The sequence below is a fragment of the Pan paniscus genome, chromosome 19 (genome assembly GCF_029289425.2).
Source record: "Pan paniscus chromosome 19, NHGRI_mPanPan1-v2.0_pri, whole genome shotgun sequence".
Lineage (NCBI taxonomy): Eukaryota > Metazoa > Chordata > Mammalia > Primates > Hominidae > Pan > Pan paniscus.
The window spans coordinates 97948572-97970479 of NC_073268.2; the positions used below are offsets into that span (position 1 = coordinate 97948572).

Here is a 21908-nt window from a genome sequence, read left to right on the forward strand (position 1 = left end):
GAACCTGGGAAGGAGGTTGTGGTGAGCTGAGATTGCGCCATTGCACTCCAGCCTGGGTGACAGAGCGAGACTCCGTCTCCAAAAAAACAAAAAAACCACAACAGAAATTCATTTTCTTGTGGCTCTAGAGGCCTGAAGCCTGAGGCCAAGATGTCGGCAGGGCTGGTTCTGTCTGAGGCTCTGCAGGAGAACCTGGCCCAGGCCTCTCCCCCAGCTCCTGGTGGCTCCCGGCGACCCTTGTAGACGCCACTCCCATCTCTGACTCCGTCTTCACGCAGCCTTCTCTCCCCTCCACGTGTCCCTGTGTGAAAATGTCCCTCTATAAGGATGAGAGTCACTGGATCAGGGCCTTGGTAATAAAACGAAATTCTCTTCCAGTTCAGCTGCCAACACAGCCGCAGGCAGGTTCTCTCATCTTCACTCGGTCACATCTGCAAAGACCCTGTTTCCAAATAAGGCCGCAGTCTCAGGCGCTGGGGATCAGGACTTCAATGTACCTCTTGGGGGGACCCAGGGCCGGTCCACAGCGGGTGGAACCGCATCTGTAACAGGCCCAAGGTGCTTCCTCCTGCACCATCAATCCCAGACACCTGGGTGTGGTGTCTGAGTTCAACAGCCAGGGAGGGGCCTGGACCTGCACGGGGGCAGCCAGGACAGGGGCTGTGTTGGGGACAGGAGGGGCTGCTGGCAGCGCCACAGACACAGGACAGGGCAGGGGTGCAGGAGCCCTGCCCAAGGATGATGCCCCCTCACCTTGTGACAGCTAGGGGACACTGGCTTGGGGACCCTTTCACGACACCACCAGCCTCCAGCCTCAGCCCCAAGAGAGGCTCCTGTCTTGCTTCTTCTGACCTCAGCACCGCAGTGGCCTGAGGTCTCAGGTCCAACAGGCTGGGAAGGCCAGAGCGGCTCTTCCTGGGCTGCCCAGGAGGTCTGCGAGGGGGCTTCCCCCAGTCCCAGCGCTGCCCGCAGTGTGAGCTGAGTAACCCTGAGTGACAGCCAAGAGCTCCCAGGCTCAGTTCCTTCATATCCAGTGAAGGGGTTGACCAGAGGCCCCCACCTGAACGGGTACCCGCAGGCGCCCCTGCCTGGAGGCCGCCGTTCCAGCTCTGTCGCAGCATGGGGCCATTTAGAAACCTGTGCTGGGCTTACAACTTAAAGCAGCAGTCCCCAACCTTTTTGGCACCCAGGATGGGTTTCGTGAAAGGCAATTTTTCCATGGACAGTGAGGGTGGTGTGGTTTCGGGATGAAACTGTTTCACTTCAGATCATCAGGCATTAGAGTCTCATAAGAAGGGTGCAACCCAGATCCCTCACACACGCAGTTCACAATAGGGTTCTCAGGTTCCGCGCCTATGAGAATCCAACGCCACCGCTGATCTGACGGGAGGCGGAGCTCAGGCGGGGACGCTTACTCACCCGCAGCTCACTTGCTGACGTGCAATCCGGTTCCTAACAGGACACCAACAGGTCTGTGGCCCAGGGGTTGGGGACCCCTGACTTAAAGGACACTCCCCGGCCCGATAAGCACCATCGCTGAGCACAGGCTGGCAAGGAGGCCAGGGAGGGCTGCCCCCTGGGTGTTGCTAAGCATGCCGCCCCAGGAGAGCAGCTCTGGAAGCTGCTCTCACAGCAGGGTCAGCTGGGATGCTGTCGGGTTTTAGCAGGACTGGGTCAAAGCTGGCGTCTGGAACTCAGAAGGGAAATCAGACATTGCCGGGCCAATCATGGAAGCGGCCTCTCCCCAGAGAGCTGGGGAAATTGAGGCCCAGAGAGACGTGTGGAGTCACTGGTGGGACATGACCACCTGCCTGTGTCTGCTCCAGACCAGCCCCCGTCTCTGCCCCGGGCATGGTTCTGTTTGGGGCCAGAAAGACACGGGCCTGGAGCTCAGGGGAAAGGCTGGAAAGGGCCTTGGTCCTCCCAGCGGAGTGGACGCTTATCTCCACCGGAGCGCACAGAGGCTGGACGCACACCGCCCTCTGTGCTCACGGGTTCATTTGTTTGATGAATTTGTCATAACTTGAAAGGCTCTGGTTTATATGCTAACTTCCTGTTCCAGTTCAGTGCCAACATAACCACAGGCAGGTTAATTGCATGTCCATCAACACGCCTGGGGAGCGAGCCAAGCCCTCCCTCCCGCCTTCGTGGCCACAGAGTCCTGCTGCCAGAGTGCTCCGACCCGTGGGCAGGGGCTGTGGTGAGTGCCAGCCCCGCAGGAAGCCCCATGTGCCAGGTGCCACAGCCAGGCCTGCCCTGGGCTGCAGGCCCCCCGTCCTTCAGTCCTTCCTGTGAAGTAGTCCAGCTGGGGGTGGGAAGGGAGGTGCCTGTGACTGCTGGAAAGACTCATCCAGCCACCCTCAACCAATAAAATGCTCTTCACCCAGCAATTCTACTTCCAGGGATCTCTCCCACCACCGAGTCCCACCAGGGTGCCACGATGTAGAGGCAGGACATTTGTGGGAAGGTGCCGGTGGCTCCTGGGGTTGGACACATGCTAAATGCCTGGGAGGGGGCGGCTGGGTAAGGGAGAGGTGAGCCGAGGCCATGCAGCCTGGTAGCCATCGAGAAGAAGGAGATTACGTGGACAAGTGGTTAAAGACTTTCTAGGTGCTGCTCCGGGACAAAGGTGAGGTGCCACGCCCATGCTGTGTGTGGGACTTTGCTAAAACCAGATGGGAGGGGAACGGTGCCTGGAGGGTCCCTGCACTGTATAACCTTCTATGCCTTTGAGGTGTAAAAGCAGTGTTGTTTTACCTTCCTAAACTGCTGTCACAAATTTCTACAAAGTTGTTCATGTAAAACAACAAAATTCCATTCTCTCACTGATCTGGAGGCCGCAAGTCCAGAATTAAGGTGCCTGAGGGCCGTGTTCCCTCTGGAGGCGCCCGGGGAGGCGGGGTTGGGGGAATCCTTCCTGGTCTCTTCCAGTTTCTGGGGGCCACAGGTGCTCCTGGACTTGCAGCCCCGCATGGCTCCAGCCTCTGCCTCCACCTCCACGCGCCTTCTCCGCTCTGGGTCTCAGTCATCCTCTGGCTTTCCCTTTCTCCAACGCCTAAGTGTCATCGGATTTAGGGCCCAGCCGAAGTTCAGGATGACCTCATCTGGAAATTAGATGTCAATCAGGAGCTGGAGGTTCATGGGGCCCCCACTCTATGAATGCAGGGTCTATGTCCTGGAAGGAGGTGACAGTCCAAGCAGGACCTGGACGTCTGGACACCTGGGAACCCAGGTGTCTGAACACTTGGAGCCTGGACATCTGGATGCTAGGACACCTAGACACCCCCACAATGCCCCTTTCCCCAAGCACAGGCTTCCCCAACTGGCCTCGAGTCCAGGGCCCACAACGAGGAGGGGGTGGTGGTAAGAAGGAAGGTGGTGGAAACCACCACTGAGGCATCGATGTGTATTTGAGACCTCAGAACCGAGTGCAGCCGAGCGCGTGGACCATGCAGAGACCAGCCGGCCAGGCCATTTGTCCCAGACTGCACCCCTGGGGAGGCCCCGCCCACCTCGTGTGGCACTTTCCCACGTGGCAACCCCAAAGCCAGCAGGTGCAGTGTTTGAGTCAGGCTACCTGGGCTCTGTCCACAGCTGGGGGGCCTTGGACAAGGGACCTCTGGTGCTCATTTGGACAGCAGCATCATGGTGGCTGCCTCAGGGCTGGTGGGATTACCCAGGAGGACAGCCCAGGGCTCACCTTTCTTTCTTTTTTTTTTTTTTGAGACGGACTCACTCTGTCACCCAGGCTGGAGTGCAGTGGTGCGATCTCAGCTCACTGCAAGCTCCGCCTCCCAGGTTCATGCCATTCTCCTGCCTCAACCTCCTGAGTAGCTGGGACTACAGGCGCCCACCACCACACCCGACTAATTTTTTCTATTTTTAGTAGAGACGGGGTTTCGCCGTGTTAGCCAGGATGGTCTCCATCTCCTCACCTCATGATCTGCCTGCCTCAGCCTCCCAAAGTGCTGGGATTACAGGCGTGAGCCCCCGTGCCCAGTCTCTTTTTTTTTTTTTTTCTTTTTTTGAGATGGAATCTCGCTCTGTCACCCAGACTGGAATGCAGTGGCGCGATCTCGCCTCCCGGGTTTAAGCAATTCTGCTGCCTCAGCCTTCCTAGTAGCTGGGATTACAGGCGTGCACCACCACGCCTGGCTAATTTTTGTATTTTTAGTAGAGATGGGGTTTCACCATGTTGGCCAGGCTAGTCTCCAACTCCTGACCTCAAGTGATCCACCCTCCTTGGCCTCCTAAAGTGCTGGGATTACAGGCGTGAGCCACCACGCCCGTCCAGGCCACCTTTTAACAGACGGCCCCGGTGGCCGTTCTCGGGTGGGACTGATCTGGTCCTGCTGCTGCCTTCACTGAGCAGCATCGGGAGAACCAGGTGGCCGCTGTCCAGGCTCTGCGCTCCCGGCCCTGCTGGGTCTGCTCTGGAGTTCAGGGCTCGTGATGGTGTCCCTGTGTGTAGGTCTGCAGAACGAGGTGGTGCAGGAAGGGTGGGCCCTGGGTCCCACCGACCAAGGCTCTGGAACTTCCTTCTCCATGTTGGACACAGGCTCAGGCTGGAGCTCTGTGATGCACCGGTGCCCTGCTGGGGGTAGACAGGGAGCACAGAGCCCCAAGGTCCAGGGGCAGCTCTGCTCTCTGTGCCCAGTGGGCCCATGGCAGCCTTAGCAGGGAGGCAGGGTACAGAGGGGTGGCAGAGGACCCTCGCCAGAGCCCAGGGTCCCTTGCGCCCCCAGGCCTTCTCTGGGGAGACCAGGAGGCTTGGGGGTCCTGGGGCAGCTGTGAGCCCTTTCTGGGCTGGCTCTTCACATGCACAGCCTTGCTCTGGAGCTTCCCGGCCATGATCTGCCTTCACAGAAACCCTGGGGGGCCGGATGAGAAGGCTCCAGAGAAACGGGCCGTCGAGGAGCTCGCATCCAGATGGGAGTCCCTCGGCCGACTTGGCGAGGACACACAAAACACAAGAGAAATGCCCAGAGGGTGTGTCTTGTGGTCCCCAGCACGGGCCTGGTGGACCTCAGTCAGCCTTTCTTTGACCCTGGCGTGGTGGCCGCCAGTGCCTCCTCATGGCTGGCCCTGCTCCCGGTCACTGCTGGGCACCGATGACCCCCTCATTCTCCCAGGCACCCCCTGAGAGAGACTCGTGTGAGTCCAATTTTCTTCTTTCTTTCTTTTTTTGAGATAGGGTCTCACTCTGTTGTCCAGGCTGGACTGCTATGGTGAGATCAGCGTTTAATGCTGCCTCAACCTCCTGGGCTCAAGCGGTCCTCCCGCCTCAGCCTCTGGAATAGCTGGAACTACAGGTACGTGCCACCACACTCAGATAATTTTTTGTTTTTATTTTGTAGAGATGGGGGCATTACATTGCCCAAGCTGGTCTTGAACTTCTAAGCTCAAGCAATCCTCCTGCCTCGGTCTCTCAAAATGCTGGGATTACAGGCATGTGCCACCGTGCCCGGCTTAGTCTGATTTTGTTTTTTTTTTTGAGACAGTCTCACTCTGTCGCCCAGGCTGGAGTGCAATGGCGATCTCAGCTCACCACAACTTCCGCCACCCAGGTTCAGGTGATTCTTCTGCCTCAGCCTCCTGAGTAGCTGGGACTACAGGCACCTGCCACTACGCCTGGCTAATTTTTGTATTTTTAGTAGAGATAGGGTTTCACCATCTTGGCCAGGCTGGTCTTGAACTCCTGACCTCATGATCTGCCTGCTTTGGCCTCCACAGTGCTGGGATAACAGGCGTGAGCCACCCCTCCTGGCCAAGTCTGATTTTCAAATGAGGCTCAGCAGGGCTGGGAGCTACCTGGTCACCCAAGGGCACAGGCAGATCTGGGAGAAGGTGGTTTCCTGTGGGGTCCCGGGACCTGTTGCAGACAGAGCCTCTAGCCCTGCTCCTGGGGAGCCTCGCTCTAGATACCCGGGGAAGTCGCTGAGCCTCAGTTCCTGGGCCCCTGGTCCCTGACACCCCAGAGCCTGCCTGGCCTCCGACCCTCAAGCCTCTTACCCTTTCTTTTCCTCAAGGCTCCTCTCCTGTTTTCTAAACCTTCTCCTTCAAAACAAACCCTCTCAAGGCTGGGTCCCAGAGCAAAGATCCTCAGGGTTGGCCAGGCGCGGTGGCTCATGCCTGTAATCCCAGCACTTTGGGAGGCCAAGGTGGGTAGATCACCTGAGGTCAGGAGTTCAAGACCAGCCCGGCCAACATGGTGAAACCCCGTCTCTACTAAAAATACAAAAATTAGCCGGGGATGGTGGCACATACCTGTAGTCCCAGCTACTCGGGAGGCTGAGCAGGAGAATCACTTAAACCCGGGAAGCGGAGGTTGTGGTGAGCCGAGATTGTGCCACTGCACTCCAGCCTGGTGACAGAGTGAGACTCTATCTGAAAAGAAAAAAAAAAAATCCTCAGGGTGCCCAGGAACCTACTGGAGCCAGGGACAGACACATCTGGATGGAAACTGCAGTGCCCTATGGGGTCAGGCACATGCTAGAGGCAGCCAGGTCCTAGGGGAAGAGGAAGGAGGGGTGGTGCTGGCCTAGGGGGCAGGGGTGCGGGGGACAGGGCTAAGCCGGCCGTCTCTGCCGGAAGCAGGCAGCCCTTCCTGAAATGGACTTTGAGAGTTTGTGATACCATAATTGACGTCGCTGCCTGCCGGAGTCAGGAACCGGCCCAGAGTGTCATCCATCCCCTTCACTCCAGCCTGACTCAGAAGGTGGAATTGTGCCCCCCAAATATGTCCAAGTCCTGATGCCCTCATACCTGTGAATGTGACCTTATCTAGAAATAGGGTCAGCCGGGCGTGGTGGCTCACGCCTGTAATCCCAGCACTTTGGGAGGCTGAGACCGGCGGATCACCTGAGGTTGGGAGTCTGAGACCAGCTGGACCGACATGGAGAAACCCCCTCTCTACTAAAAATACAAAAAATTAGCTGGGCGTGGTGGCGCATGCCTGTAATCCCAGCTACTCGGGCTGAGGCAGGAGAATCACTTGAACCCAGGAGGCAGAGGTTGCGGTGAGCTGAGATCACGCCATTGCACTCCAGCCTGGGCAACAAGAGCAAAACTCCACCTCAAAAAAAAAAAAAAAAAAAAGAAAGAAAGAAAAAGAAATATGGTCTTTGCAGCTATAATCAAGCTAAGATGAAGTCAGACTGGAGTAGAGTGGGCCCTAATCCAGTGCCTGGTGTCCTTCTAAGAGTGAGACACTGAGGACGGACGCAGTGGATCACACCTGTAAATCCCAGCACTTTGGGAGGCCGAGGCGGGCGGATCACGAGGTCAAGAGATGGAGACCATCCTGGCCAACATGGTGAAACCCCGTCTCTACTAAAAATACAAAAATTAGCTGGGCATGGTGGTGTGCACCTGCAGTCCCAGTTATTAAGGGGACTGAGGCAGGAGAATCACTTGAACCCTGCAGGCGGAGATTGCAGTGAGCCGAGATCATGCCACTGCACTCCAGCCTGGGCGACAGAGCAAGGCTCCATCTTAAAAAAAAAAAAAAAAAGACACTGAGACAGTCCCAATGCCAATGAGCCGTGCACTTAAAAATTGTTAAAATGGTAGATTATATATATAACCACAATTTTAAAAATAACCACATAAAATTTTAGGGGCCTGAAGTTATGGGGCGTGTATACAGTGAGGGACCGCACCGCCCGCCGGCAGCTTTCATCTGTCAACTCCTAGTGAGAAGAACACTCACCCACCAAAAAAAGGAAAAATTGAAAATGGTTCTGATTTCGAGGGTAAGTGCTAGCTTGCTTGCAGGGCATTTGAGTATATGAAGTCAAATGGACAAATTCAAACCTGGGCCTTGTTACCAGGCAAGTTACTGAAATACTTCATTCAGTTTCGCACCTGACAATATACAATTTTAGAAAGAATATGTATACAAAAAAAGAGTGAGGCAGAGATTGGAGACCACCTGAAGCTGGGACAGAGGCCGCGACAGGCCTCCCCACAGAGCCTCCAGAAGGATCCACACCACCGCACGTTGGTGGCCAGCTTCTGGCCTCTCAATCCATAAGAAAAGAGCTTCCTGCCATTGAAGCGCCCAGTCTGTGGCCATTTGTTGCATAGTCAAGGACACCAAGGCCCGGACCCAGCTGTGTGTGCGCCCTGGGGAGGCACAGGGTGAGGGGGACTCTCTGCTCCCAGGGTCGGTGCTTGGGGGGGTCTCCCAGGAGCAGGATGGGGGCAGGGCTCCTCCAGTGCAGGTTGGGAGGCCTCAGAGGATCCACCTGCCAGGAATGCCCATGGGCCCAGAAGGCACAGGGTGGGGTTCCCTAAAATCTCTGGAGGCTGGGGCTGGGGGAAACAGGCTGTTCCAGGAAGGGGCCCTGAGGCTGTGGCCACACACGGGCTGGGAGGGATCCGGCCTGTGCCTGGGCACTTAGCCTGAGTGTGGGGGGGGACCAGGGCCTGTGCAGGTCACGTGGCCTCCACGGTGTCAGCTCCAAGGGACACTGCTCGGCCTCCTCTTAGTCAACCCGGGGACGACTCCTTCCTGGTGGGACCTCCCTTCTTGAGGCTTCCAGGAGGCGCTCCTGTGTCTCTGGTCTCCGCTTCCCGGCCCCTCCTCCCTCCTGAAGCTCCATCCTGTCCCCAGCGTCCCTGAGATGACCTCACCCACGCCAGTTTCCCATTCCATGCTCTGCGGCAGGCTCCGGAGTCCACATCTCCAAGCCGAGTAGGCGTCCCTCACATGCTCCTGCTCGAACCGGCCGCCTGACCTCCTTGAGCCCAGCAGATGGCCACGCAGAGCCCTGAGTTGCCGTGGAACCTGCTGGCCCTCTGGCACCCATCTCAGTGAGGGGCCCCCCCACCCCAGGAGTACAGGCCTGTGGCTGTGTTCCTATGTGGCTTTGCTCCCCACACCCACAAGAACACCCACAACAGATCCTGGGCGTCTTCGAAATTCAGGCAATGTCCAGCTCGGGCCTTCCCAGCCACTCGGCTCCCTCCCCAACCCAGCACCTCCTCCCTGGCCCTGCATCCCCTCCACTGGGACCTCCTCTGGTTCCCTCCCTGCAAGCAGCCCAGGCTCCAAGCCCTCCACGGGCCCCCCAAGGCACAGTCCCAGAGCCAAAGCCTTCCCCTCGGCCTTCCAGGACCTCTGGAATCCAGCCACTGGCTCGAACCCTCTGACCCCATCTCTCCTCCCCTCCCCATTTCCTGCCCCCACTGAAGGCCCAGTGGCCTCCTTTCCTTCCTGGAAGCCCCAGGGCCTTTGTACCTGACAGTCTCCCAGTCAGAAATTTCCCCCAGTCAGGGCGCGGTGGCTCACACCTGTAATCCCAGCACTTTGGGAGGCTGAAGTAGGTGGATCACGAGGTCAGGAGATAGAGACCATCCTGGCTAACACGGTGAAACCCCGTCTCTACTAAAAATGCAAAAATTAGCTGGGCGTGGTGGCCGGCGCCTGTAATCCCAGCTACTCAGGAGGCTGAGGCAGGAGAATTGCTTGAACCTGGGAGGCGGAGGTTGCAGTGAGCCGAGATTGCGCCACTGCACTCCAGCCTGGGCAACAGAGAGAGACTCCGTCTCAAAAAAAAAAAAAAAGAAAAGAAAAGAAAAAGAAATGCCCCCAGCTGTATGCCTCCTCCTCGCCCGCAGTACTGTACTCCAAGGTCACCTTGGCTGCCCCGTTGAACACTGCAGCCCCTCGAGCCGCTATGCGCACCCTCAACAACGTAGGCGCCAGCGCTTGGCTCCATGCCGTGTCCCAGCTCCTGTGCACCCATGCTGGCCCTGTGTGCCCATGTGGTGACTGAACCAGGCGGCCAGCTGACCCATGGGGTGCCCCTTCCCTGAGAGCTGCTTCCTTCCTCATCCACAGGTTACTTGGAGACTGGCCCCGGGCTGGGCCCCTGTCTGGAGCGCCGAGGCCTGCCTGTCGGCCTGGGATGACTGCAGAGGCTGCTGTCAAGGAAGCTGTGCTCCGTGGCCAGGACAAGCCAGCTGACCTAGGGGCCCAAGAGACCAAGATGAGCTCTCCAGCCCCACAGCCCGGCCCTGAGCCTCCTCTGCTGAAGCCAGCCCGTGCGCTGACAGCGGTATGGGGCCTGCATGATTGGCGCAGGAATAAGCAAAGAGACCCTGGACCCAAGGGCGGGTCCAGAAAGCGGCCCCTTCCCCACGCCGATTTATAACAAAGGCCCCTGCAGAGCAGGGGGAAGAGGTGGCCTTTCCCTGCCACGTGTCCAGTATCAGTTGGACACTGACAGAAGAAAGTGACCCCATCCCCACAATTAATTTAAAATGAGTCACAGAGCAGGCTGGGCACAGTGGCTCACACCTGTAATCCCAGCACTTTGGGAGGCTGAGGCGGGCGGATCACTTCAGGCCAGGAGTTCAAGACCAGCCTGGCCAACATGGTGACACCCTGTCTCTACTAAAAATACATAACTTAGCCAGGCGTGGTGGCACACTCCTGTAAGCCCAGCTACTCGGGAGGCTGAAGCACAAGAACTGTTTGAACCCGGGAGGCAGAGGGTGCAGTGAGCTGAAATTGCACCACCGCACTCCAGCCTGGGTGACAGAGGGAGACTCTGTCTCAAAAAATAATACTAATAAATGAAATAAGTCATAGAACAAAGTGTGAAAAATAAGCCCCAAAGCTTCTAGAATAAAACATAGCAAAATCTCTTCAAGACACTGTGGTCAGGCCAGGCACAGTGGCTCACACCTGTAATCCCAGCACTTTGGGAGGCCGAGGTGGGCGGATCACCTGAGGTCAGGAGTTTGAGACCAGCCTGGCCAACATGGTGAAACCCTGTCTCTACTAAAAATATAAAAATTAGCTGGGTATGGTGGCGCATGCCTGTAATCCCAGCTACTCGGGAGGCTGAGGCAGGAGAATCACCTGAACCTGGGAGGCGGAGGTTGCAGTGAGCTGAGATGGCGCCACTGCACTCCAGCCTGGGCGGCAAAGCGAGACTCCGTCTCAAAAGAAAAAGAAGAAGACACTGTGGTCAGCAAAGATTTCTAACGTAGAACACAAAGGGACTCGACATAAAAGACTGGGCTTCCTTAAAATCAACAACTTTGAGACACCATCAAGAGAGTCAAAAGGTAAGTTGCAGACGAATGTACCGTTTGCCTCGGTGTGTCTTAATAGATTCTACACTGAGGCCTTCTGCCCAGAATATATCAAGAACTCCTATAAATTGATAAGAAAAAGATAAACAAACCAATTTTTAAAATGGGCAATACACTTGAACAAGTACTTCACAGACCCGAAGTGCATTGAAAGGGCTAAATGCAGTGAAAAACTGGTCAGCCTCATTAGTCACCAGCGAAATAAGCATTTAAACCATAATGAGATGCCACTTCATGCCTTCACAAAGGCTAAAACTACAGAATGACTTTTATTTATTTATTTTTTCTTTTTTTGGAGACAGAGTCTCATTCTGTTGCCCAGGCTGGAGTGCAGTGGCACGATCTCGGCTCGCTGCAAACTCTGCCTCCTGGGTTCAAACGATTCTCCTGCCTCAGCCCCCAAGTAGCTGGAATTACAGGCACGCACCACCACGCCTGGCTAATTTTTGCATTTTTAATAGAGACGGGGTTTAACCATGTTGGCCAGGCTGGTCTTGAACTCTTGATCTCAGGTAATCCACCCACTATGGCCTCCCAGAGTGCTGGGGTTACAGGTTTGAACCACTGTGCCCGGCCCGGCCAAAGACTGCCTATTCTAAACGTTGCTGAGGATGTGGAACAATCACAGCTCTCCTCTCTTTCCAGTGGGAGTTTAACATGGCACAACCGCCTGAAAACCATTTGGTGATTTCTGTGAATTCCTATGCCTTCTCTATGACCCAGTAATTCCACTCCTGGATAGAGTTAACCTGTGATGGTTAATTTTCTGTGTCAACTTGTCTGGGGCACGGGGTGCCCAGATATTTGGTCAGCATAATTTGGGCTATTTCTTCGAGGGTGTTTCTGCAGGAGATGACCCGGTGCTCTGAGTGAAGCTGACTGCCCTCCCCAGTGTGGGCTGGCCCCATGCACTCAGCTGAGGAAATACTAGGATAGAATAAGAAGTCCCAGGAGTCAGAGGGCCAGCTCTCCCTGGGTCTCAAGCCTGCCAGCTTTCAGCCTGGAGTGGTGGTATCACCCTCCGGGGTCTCCAGGGTGCCAACCGTGGCTCTCGGGACTTGTCAGCCTCCATCATCACAGGAGCAGATTCCTTCTCATCGATCTTTTTCTCCAGATACAGAGACGGGTGTGTCTCCTGCTGGCTCTGGTTCTTTGGAGACCCCGGCTAATACACACCTGAGACGGAGAAGGGCTTCTGTGACCGAGGGACACAAACAGGAACCTGCCGAGCAGAGTTCCTCATCACAGCCCGTGTGTGTTTCTTTAGGGATGCCGTAACAAAGTTCCCCAGTCAGGTGGCCTAAAGCAACACCATTGCATTCTCTCACAGTCTGTAAAGCCAAGGCCTGGAATCAAGGCGTGGGCAGGATTGGCTCCTTCTGAAAGCTCTGAGGGAAAATCCTTCCGGCACCTCTCCCCAGCTTCTGGGGACAGCAGCAACGCCCCCCGGGTATCTGTGTCTAGTCTCCCTCCACCTCGCTCTTCTAAGGACACCTGTCATTGGATTTAGGACCCACCCAACTCCAAGATAATCTTTGTAAATGTCATTAATTAATTTGTAAATGTCACCTGAGATCAAGAGTTCACGACCAGCCTGGCCAACATGGTAAAACCCCGTCTCTACTAAAAATGCAAAAATTAGCCTGGCATGGTGGTGCATGCCTGTAATTCCAGCTACTTGGGAGCCTGAGGCAGGAGAATCGTTTGAACCCAGGAGGCAGAGTTTGCAGTGTGCTGAGATCGTGCCACTGCACTCCAGCCTGGGCAACAGAGTGAGACTCTGTCTCCAAAAAAAGAAAAAATAAATAAATAATAGTCTGTAATTAAATGTCATTAATTAATGACATTTACAAAGATTATTTTTCCAAAGAAGTTCCCTTTCATAGGATCTGGGTGGACACATATTTTGGATGCCACCATTCAACAAGCCCCAAACCAGAAATAACCCAAATGTCCATCAGTGGCAGGCTGGGTCAGCGTGCGTGGTTTATTCCTACGACGGAATATAATTCAGCAACAAAGAGGAGCCACTGATGCACGTGGCAACTCGGATGAATCTCCCAGGCATGACGCCGAACTCAAGCAGCAAGATAGGACCAAGGACTGAGGAAGGCGAAGCTGCCAGGTGGGCCTCAGCAGCGGACCCTGGTCAGGGCTTGGAGTGCTGGTTGAAGACCCAAGGGCTGCACGAGAATCTCATGGGTGAGAACGCGTTGAGCTGCAGCCCAAAGATGGGAGCATTTATTTATTTATTTATTTATTTATTTTCGAGATGGAGTCTTGCTCTGTCACCCAGGCTGGAGTGCAGTGGCACAATCTCGGCTCACTGCAACCTCCGCCTCCTGGGTTCAAGCAATTCTCCTGCCTCAGCCTCCTGACTAGCTGGGATTACAGGCATGTGCCACCACGGCCAGCTAATTTTTTTCACCATATTGGCCAGGCTGGTCTTGAACTCCTGACCTTGTGATCCGCCCGCCTTGGCCTCCCAAAGTACTGGATTACCGGCGTGAGCCACTGCGCCAGTAAGTGGCTGAGGGGAGCATTTTACCGCCTGGATGTTGTACCTTGACTGAAAAGGGAACCCCAACCAAGCCCTGAAGCTGGGGCGGGTGCAATTTGAGTTTGGGGAGGGTGGTGAGCAGGTGCTGGTGGGGCTGGGGGAGTTGGGGGGGCTGGGGGAGTCGGGGGATCTGGGAGAGTCGGTGGGGCTGGGGGATTCGGGGGGCGCTGGGGGAGTCGGGGGCTCTGCCTTTTGCAGCTTGGCCTCAGGCACTCACTCCACATCTCTAAGCATCAGTTTCTCCATCTGTCAAATGGGCGAGTGAGCCCCGCCTCAGATACTGCAGAGAGTGCCAAGCCAGGCAACTTCTGGGGGGCTTAACGAGTGTTCGTCTTAGTCCATCTGCCCCGTGGGCAGAGCCCACTCCACAGGGAGGGAGCCGGGCCGGCCTCGTGGCAGGAGGCTGGAAGCAGCACTTGCAGGTGTGTGCGTGAGCAGGCCAGTGTGTGCTGATGCACGTGTGTGTTCACATGAGCACATGCATAAATATCTCAGGTGAAATTAACATCGGGAAGAGTCCACCAGAAATGAGATAATGCACATGGACTGGCTCAGTATTTTTTTTTTTTCAGATGGAGTTTTGTTCTTGTTGCCCAGGCTGGAGTGCAATGGTGTGGTCTCGGCTCACCGCAGCCTCTGCCTCCCTGGTTCAAGTGATTCTCCTGCCTCGGCCACCCAAGTAGCTGGGATTACAGGTGCCCACAATCACATCCAGCTAATTTTTTGTATTTTTAGTAGAGATGGGGTTTCTCCATGTTGGTCAGGCTGGTCTCAAACTCCTGACCTCAGGTGATCCGCCCACCTCGGCCTCCCAAAGTACTGGGATTACAGGCGCCCACCACCATGCCTGACTAATTTTTGTATTTTGGGGTTTCACCATGTTGGCCAGGCTGATCTCGAACTCCTGACCTCAGGTGATCCACCTGCCTCGGCCTCCCAAAGTACTGGGATTACAAGTGTGAGCCACCGTGCCCTGCCAAGACTGTTTTGATGTCAGAAAAAATACTGAATGCCACAATCTGGGCTCATGGTGTGTGGGCGGCTACACATCAGGGTTCAGCATGTATGTTGAGGGGTCTGCCTTGGCCCCTCCATTCCTGGGCCCAAGCAGATGGGGTAGCAGGTGGGGAGGGGTCTCAGTTGTCTGGGTGGGCTTTCTGGCCCACCCCACTCTCCCCCTCACCCAGGAAGAGGCATCCTGCTGGGTCAGGGAGTCTCAGGGCTCCCAGGCAGTCTGAACGCTGGAACTTGGGCATCACTGCACTGGGTCCCCTCCCCAGGGCGCAGCAGGCCCTACATCATAGGGCACACCCACCCTACCTCCCCCTCAACCCCACTCAGTCAGGCCAGGCCCTGCCCAGGCCCCTTGGGGCTGCAGTTTCTCAAGGAACAGCACTGCCCAGAGCGCCTCCCCTGCGGCAGCCACTGCCCACCCCGCCCTAGGCATCCCTCTCTGCGGCCCCGCAGGGGCATGAGAGTGGCAGCATGGCGGCAGGCTCCCCGTGCAGTGTGCTTCCTGCCAGGGAACTCGTCGGCCTCCTGCTGGCGTCACACATCCCTGACCCTCCCTGAGGGTCCTCCCAGGTTTCCCAGGCCCGGGGCAGGGGGCAGAGCAGCAGGAGACAGGAGTGGTGATCCACCAGGCAAGGGGCTGGGCTGGTGAAGGCATCCTCTGGGATCCCTGGCCAGGCTGGGGCCAGGAATGGGAGAGGCTCGGGGGAATGCTGGGGCAGAGCCCAGGAGCTGGAGGGGAAGCAGGCGGGGAGACAGCAGAGCCCCGCTGAAGGGAGCCACAGTGAGCCCTGGGCACAGGTGGGACAGGCCTCGAGTCCTCCTTGGCCAGGAGACTCCCAGGAAGGATGGCACGAAGGCAGGGGTGGGCCACCAGGAGCCTGCGGAGCCCGTCCACATCTGCCAGGCACCGCCCGTACGACAGGCCAGCTCCCAGCGTGGCTGAGGTCCCAGGTCCCTCTGGCGCCCAGCAATGCCCGGGTCCCAGACAGGACAGGTTCCTGCCTCCCTCTTACCAGCAGGACCTGCCGGGCATCTGAGCTGCCTGGGGTGTCACAGGTGAGCCAGCAGTGGCGGGTGGGAAGTGACGTGTCATGGGTGAACAGCAGTGGAGGGTGGAGCTGTTGAGCCAGTCCTGGGCGGCGTATGGCTGGATAGGAGGTGTCCCAGGCCACACTTTGAAAAGGACAAATGGACTGGGTCGCTGCCCTGGACCCATAACATGCACCTGGCTATGCCCCCCGCTCCCCCCACACCCCGCTCCCTACCCCTCCACCCCCCTGCTCCCCCCACTCCCCACCCCCCACCCCCCTGCTCCCCCCACCCCTCCGCTCCCCCCCGCCTCCCCTCACATCCTCCCCACTAGCCCCCATCCCCCTGGCTCCCCCCAGCTCCCCCTACCCCCACCGCCGCCTCCCGTCCTCCCGCTCCACCCCACCCCCCCGCTCCCCCCCACTCCCCCATCCCCCCCACTCTCCCCCCACTCCCACTACTCCCCACCCCCACCCCTCCACTCCCTCCCCCCCTCCCCTCACATCCTCCCCACTAGCCCCCATCCCCCTGGTTCCCCCCCCGCTCCCCCCACCCCCACCGCCGCCTCCCATCCTCCCGCTCCACCCCCCCGCTCCCCCCCATCCCCTCCGCTCTCCTCCCACTCCCACTACTCCCCACCCCCACTCCCCACCCGCCCCGCCCCAGGCAAGCCTCAGGGGTGGTGGCTGTTGACTGCAGGAGCAGAGCCAGAACAGCTGGCGGAGACCAAACCTGGTCATCCTTCACAGGCTGTGTGGCCATGGGCAAGTCACTCTACCTCTCTGGGTCCTGGTCTCCGCATTTTCAGAGTGAGGGCAGTTTCTCTGTGCCCTGAAAGTGGCTGGGAGTCTAGGCCAGGTGACAGCTCAGGGCAAGTTCTCAAGGGCCCCAGAAGCATCTGGGGTGCAGGGGAGGTTCCAGGATCCCCAGTTCCCACCTTTAAATAAGGTGACTCGAGACCCTGTAAGATGAAGGGACCCTGAACGTTGATCATTTTGACCTCCCATCTCTAGGAGCATGTCCAGAGTCTGCCATTCCTTCCAGAAAGGAAAAAGGAGAACTCACATCAAGATCTCCCTTGTTTAGCCAGGGAGGTGGGAGTGGGGTCGGGGGGCAGCCAGGAAACATGAGCACGTTCGTCATGGAGGGCAGGGGCTGCAAGGGCGGCCAGGCAGTGTGAGCCCATGGTCAGCACCAGCGGCGAGCTGTCATCTCCCTGTGCCTCAGTTCCCTTCCCTGTAAAACAGAACTCTGCACCGCCCCCCACCCCATGCCGAGGTGCTGGGCAAAGCTGCGAAGGTGCTGGTGCCCGGCCACCCTCAGTCAAGGCGGCAAGAACCCCTCGGTGAGTGGACATGGCCCCGCAGGGATGTAGAGGATGAGGCAGAACCCAGGGCTCCCCGAGTTCCAAGTCCACGCTCCCCTGCACACGGGCCCACCGCCGCCCTTTCCAGAGAGAAAAAGAAATTTCTGTCTAAAGCCAGTCAGAACACCCCCAGACTCCACACTGGTGACGTCTGAATCCCCCCGGACACCGGTGTGGCCTCAGTCCTTCCTCCCAGCCGGTTTGCTCAGCCCTTGCTCCCTGCCGGCCCCCAGGTCCTGGTCCTTCTGCCACAGGCTAGCAGGCTCCCACAGCCCGATGGCGGCTCAGATGGAGACTGGGGTACTGGATCTCCTGGGGGTAACATCACAGCCACACCCTCCGCCAGGCTGGGGACAGCTGCCCATGGGCCGGGCCAGGCCAGTGCTGGGATTATGTCTGGGGCCACCCAACAAAAGACCACAAATGGGGCAGCTGCAAACAACAGAAGTTTATTCTCTCCCAGTCCTGGTGGCTGGAACCAAAATCAAGCTATCGGCAGGACTGTCCTCTCTCTGCAGGCTGCAGGGGAGGTTCTTCCCGCCTCTTCTAGCATTTGGTGGCCCCAGGTGTCCCGTGGACATGGCCGTGTCATTCCCATCTCTGCCTCATCTTCACGTGGCCTCTGTCGCTTCCCTCTCAAATCTCCCCCGACCTCTGTCTTCTAAGGGCCTTTGTCTCTGGACAAAGACCCTTTTCCCAAATAAGCCTGTCGTGTTCACAGGCTCCAGGTAGACCGATCATTTGGGGGCCACCACTGTGCCCACTGCAGTGGAGTCGGGGACGGGGCCACTCATGGCCATGAGGCCACAAACGGGTGTGGGGTCTGAGAGCAGCAGGCAGGTCACCCAACACCAGACAGGAGCAAGCCCAAGCAGGAGTGGCCGAGAGAGCCGGGAGGGTGATCGGGTGAAACGCCTGCCGTCAGAGGAAGAGACGGGACATGGCCCACGGCGGGGTCTCACCTGCGGCCTCTGGTTCTCCCCATGCTTTGGCGCCACTCCCGCTCCATCCTGTCCCTTCACTCCCCTGTTGGAGAGGGTTTTCCCACAATGGCCTGGACATGGAGGGCTCGGGAGGTGGGTGACCTTCCCGGTGTGCCCAGCTGGAACTGGTCGACTTGGGCCCAGGTCCATGTGAGTCCCGGGCCCCGCTGCCTCCTGAGACCAAGGAGCATTTCCCTCTCTGGCGATGGGCACGGGAGCTCCTGGCAGGACGGCGACCGTCCGGTGGGCCCGGAGAGGAGGCAGCTGCTGCACCCTCGGCGCTGGCTCTCAGGGATGGCTGGGCTGTTAGGCCCGAAATAGACCTGCTGCCGCCGTGTGGAGAAGAGGTGGCCCCAGGAGCCCACTGTCTTGGGTGTGGGCCATCTCCATGCCTGTTCCTGTCCCCATCACACACCAGGCAGTCCCCACCAGTGCCCACATCCTCACCAGGGCTCTCCACGTCCCCTCCTCTGGTCCCCACCCATGTGTCAGCTCCTCACAGTTCCAAGGGGCCACCCAGCATCCCCGGGGCCCAAGCCCTTAGAGGATGTGGTCTGGGAGGGTGGGACAGACACTTCTTCCCCAAGTCTGCCTCTGATGTGTCACCCAAACCTTTAAACTTTGCACCTCAGTTTTATTTATTTATTTTTTTTTATTTTTTTGAGACAGACTCGCTCTGTCGCCCAGGCTGCAGGCTGTGGGGTGTGGCGTGATCTCAGCTCACTGCAAACTCCGCCTCCCAGGTTCAAGCGATTCTCCTGCCTCAGCCTCCTGAGTAGCTGGGATTACAGGTGTGTGGCACCACATCCAGCTAATTTTTGTATTTTTAGTAGAGATGGGGTTTCACCACGTTGGCCAGGCTGGCCTCGAACTCCTGACCTCAACTCATACACCCACCTCAGCCTCCCGAAGTGCTGGGATTATAGGCATGAGCCAACGCACCTGGTGGGACCTCAGGTCTATAATGATCTAAATCACCCAACAGGAGGAGGCAGCAAGACCTGGCAGCGAGGGCCAAGCAGGAAGGCCATCTGCCTGCCCCCTGCCTGTCCCCTCCCCACCCCCAGCTCTCCCAGGCACTACAGCCTGGGGCAGCCCCTCCCCCAGGGCCCCACCCTCAGCCTCCTGTGCAGGTGAGCAGGAGCGGGCAGCCTCACTAGGGCCCAGATGACGGAGCCGGAGCCCCTGCCCCACCCCACCTGCATTTGAGGGGTGGGCTCTGCTTCTGGCCAGGAGGGAGGACAGACCCCCACACTGTACAAAGCCTGCCCCTTGGCTGCTTGGCTGTCTGGGCCAATTCTGGTTGTCCTGAACCAGAGGCCACCAACGGGCCCTGTGGAGGCTCAGAACCAAAATCCCACATTCTCGGAGGTTCTTGGGGTCCTCAGGGTTGGGTAGTGCAGCAGCGTGCAGGCTGGGAGGGAAGCCTGGGATCAAATCCTGGCTCCCCTTCTTCCCGTTTGGTGGCCTTGACGGGGAGTGAGGGCTTCCTGGTGACTGAGCCTCGCTTTCCTCGTGTGTCCTGGGCTCGGAGAAGTCCTTTCTGGAGGAAGGAGGGTCCCTTCCTCTTGGTCAGGGCGGGAAGAAATGTGCCCCAAGGAGGGATGGCAGCGCCCACTGCGCCCCTTTCCTCCTCCCCCCACCCCGGGCTCCTCCTCTGATTCCGTTTTGGGGACTCTTTCCTGCCCCTCAGAGTCTGAGGCTTCTAGGCCTGCGCTGTTCATACCTTGACCCCACCCCAGCCCCCATGTTCGCAAGCCTGTGTCCCCTGGAGCCTCTTGTCACAGAGGATCCTCTCCTGTGGAGTCCCGGGGCTCCACTCGCCCCCATGGGGTTTCCAGCTTGCAGCCTGGGGTCCTGGGACGGGTGCAGGGAGGCAAGTGGCCCCCAGCCCACGGAGCCCCATCATGCAGAAAATTCGGCAAAACCCAGCTTCCTCCGAGTGAGGCGGCTGTCCCAGGGCAAGCTCGGGGAGGGCACTGTTGCCCCGCTGTCCCTTGGCCACGGCAGGGTTAGGCTGTAGCATGGGCAAGACTCAGGGGCACAGAAATCGGAAGGGGAGTCCAAAAGGGGGTCCAGCCCTGCCCAGCAGCCTCACCACCTGGTGGCATCACCCCCACGCTGGGCGAGCTGCCCCCTCTCCAGGGCAGGGCTCCAAACCGCTCTGGGGGAGGCTGGCCTCAGCTGGGTGTCGGGGGGCCTGGGCCCATTTGCCTGGACGCTGCGGGCACCCTGCCCCTCTGGCTCCCCGGGGTCCTGGGCCTCTCGCGGGCAGGAATGCCATCTGTGCCATCTGGCCAGGGCTCCCCTCACTGTGCACCCTGGCGTTTTGGGGCGTGGGAAGGCATTCAAGGCTGGTTTCTGTTTCCCCGTCAAGCCCTGAGTGGAGTGTGACCGGAGGCTGGCCAGTGGCTCCCCGGGCACCTAGGGGAGGCTGGGGGCAAACTGAGGCAGTCTAGAGCCTACAATCACTCCAGGGGCCTGTGGGGCAGGGACAGGGCTGAGGGGGCCTGGCACCCTGTGGGTTCCCCAGCAGTGTGGCTGGGGACATGGGGACAGAGCCCACCTTGCAGCCTCTGATCTCTGGGCCTGGACATTTGTTTGGAGTAGTGTTCACTGGCTTGTTTTGTTTTCTTTTTTTTGAGACGGAGTCTCTCTCTGTTGCCCAGGCTGGAGTGCAGTGGCGCGATCTCAGCTCACTGCAAGCTCCGCCTCCTGGGTTCGAGCGATTCTCGTGCTTCAGCCTCCCAAGTAGCTGGGGCTACAGGTGCCCACCACCACGCCTGGCTAATTTTTGTATTCTTAGTAGAGACGGGGTTTCACCAAGTTGGCCAGGCTGGTCTTGGACTCCTGGCCTCAGGTGATCCACCCGCCTCAGCCTCCCAAAGTGCTGGGATTACAGGTGTGAACCACCATGCCTGGCCTGTTTTGTTTTCTGATTGCAAAATGAATACATTTCAAAAGGGAAATTTGAAAAATACAGAAAATCCTTAAAAAGAGAATAAAACCCACCTATCAACCCATCATGCTATACCCAGGAACACTACCTCCAGCTTCCAGGTCCCCCAACCTCAGCCAAGGGTCTCCACATACTTCTTCCTTCTGTAATTGGGTCTTCCCGCGGGGGCTGGGGCCTGAGCAGATGGATGCCCAGGGTGGGGGCTACCTCCTCTGGACTACCGAGACCTCCCCAGCAATGAGGTGCCAGACCAGGACCGGGGTGAACTCACCATGAGCTTCTGTTGCCGTCTGGGCCTGGGCTGGGAGCAGGAATCTCTGGGGAAGGCCAAGCATGTTTCAGAGTCATCGGGATCAAGGCCACCCTCTCCCTCCCCCAGTGTCTGCAGCCATTTTCATAGGAAAAAAACTGGGTTTAATAAAGCTGTTCCAGACCTCCTGACCTGAAACTGATTTCTACCCTTCCGTGTGGCCCTAAGGCTCCCAGGCACGAGGTGCATAGCTAGGGGAAGACAGTGCCTCTGACACCCATTTAAGAGTTAACTGAGGCCAAAAAGCCGCTCTGCACGCCCCTCTTGTTCAGAGGCCCACTGATCCCCTGGTCCCGTGGTCACCACGGGGTATGGGTGCAGACAAAGCCGTGTTCATGGAAGCTCCGGGCCTGATGACAGTGGCACAAGGACCCCATTCTCTGCTGTCTCCAGCTGCATCCCCTCCCCCAGCTGGCCTGACATCAGAGACAGCGGGTCAGACATCCCGGGATCCCCCACTCCCACCCCAGGGCGCAGGCTCAGCTGCTGGGGCTCAGGGAAATTCACAAGAGGGCCTGTGCTGGGGAGACAGGGGGTGGATGAACTGCCTGAGTGGTGCAGACAGCTGCAGCTTGGCC

The 21908-nt window shown here is 58.0% G+C and overlaps 1 protein-coding gene across 1 annotated transcript; it reads right to left on the reverse strand.

The window, feature by feature from the left end:
• Nucleotides 1-15065: 15065 nt before the first annotated feature.
• LOC117976461 (uncharacterized) lies at nucleotides 15066-21774 on the reverse strand. The gene is made up of 4 exons (XM_063598621.1): nucleotides 21697-21774; nucleotides 21463-21475; nucleotides 21292-21337; nucleotides 15066-15856 (listed from the first exon to the last, which is right to left on the reverse strand). Exons 1-4 carry the CDS (start codon nucleotides 21772-21774, stop codon nucleotides 15109-15111), a joined length of 885 nt encoding a protein of 294 aa, XP_063454691.1. The 3' UTR covers nucleotides 15066-15108.
• Between the last annotated feature and the right edge of the window lie 134 nt (nucleotides 21775-21908).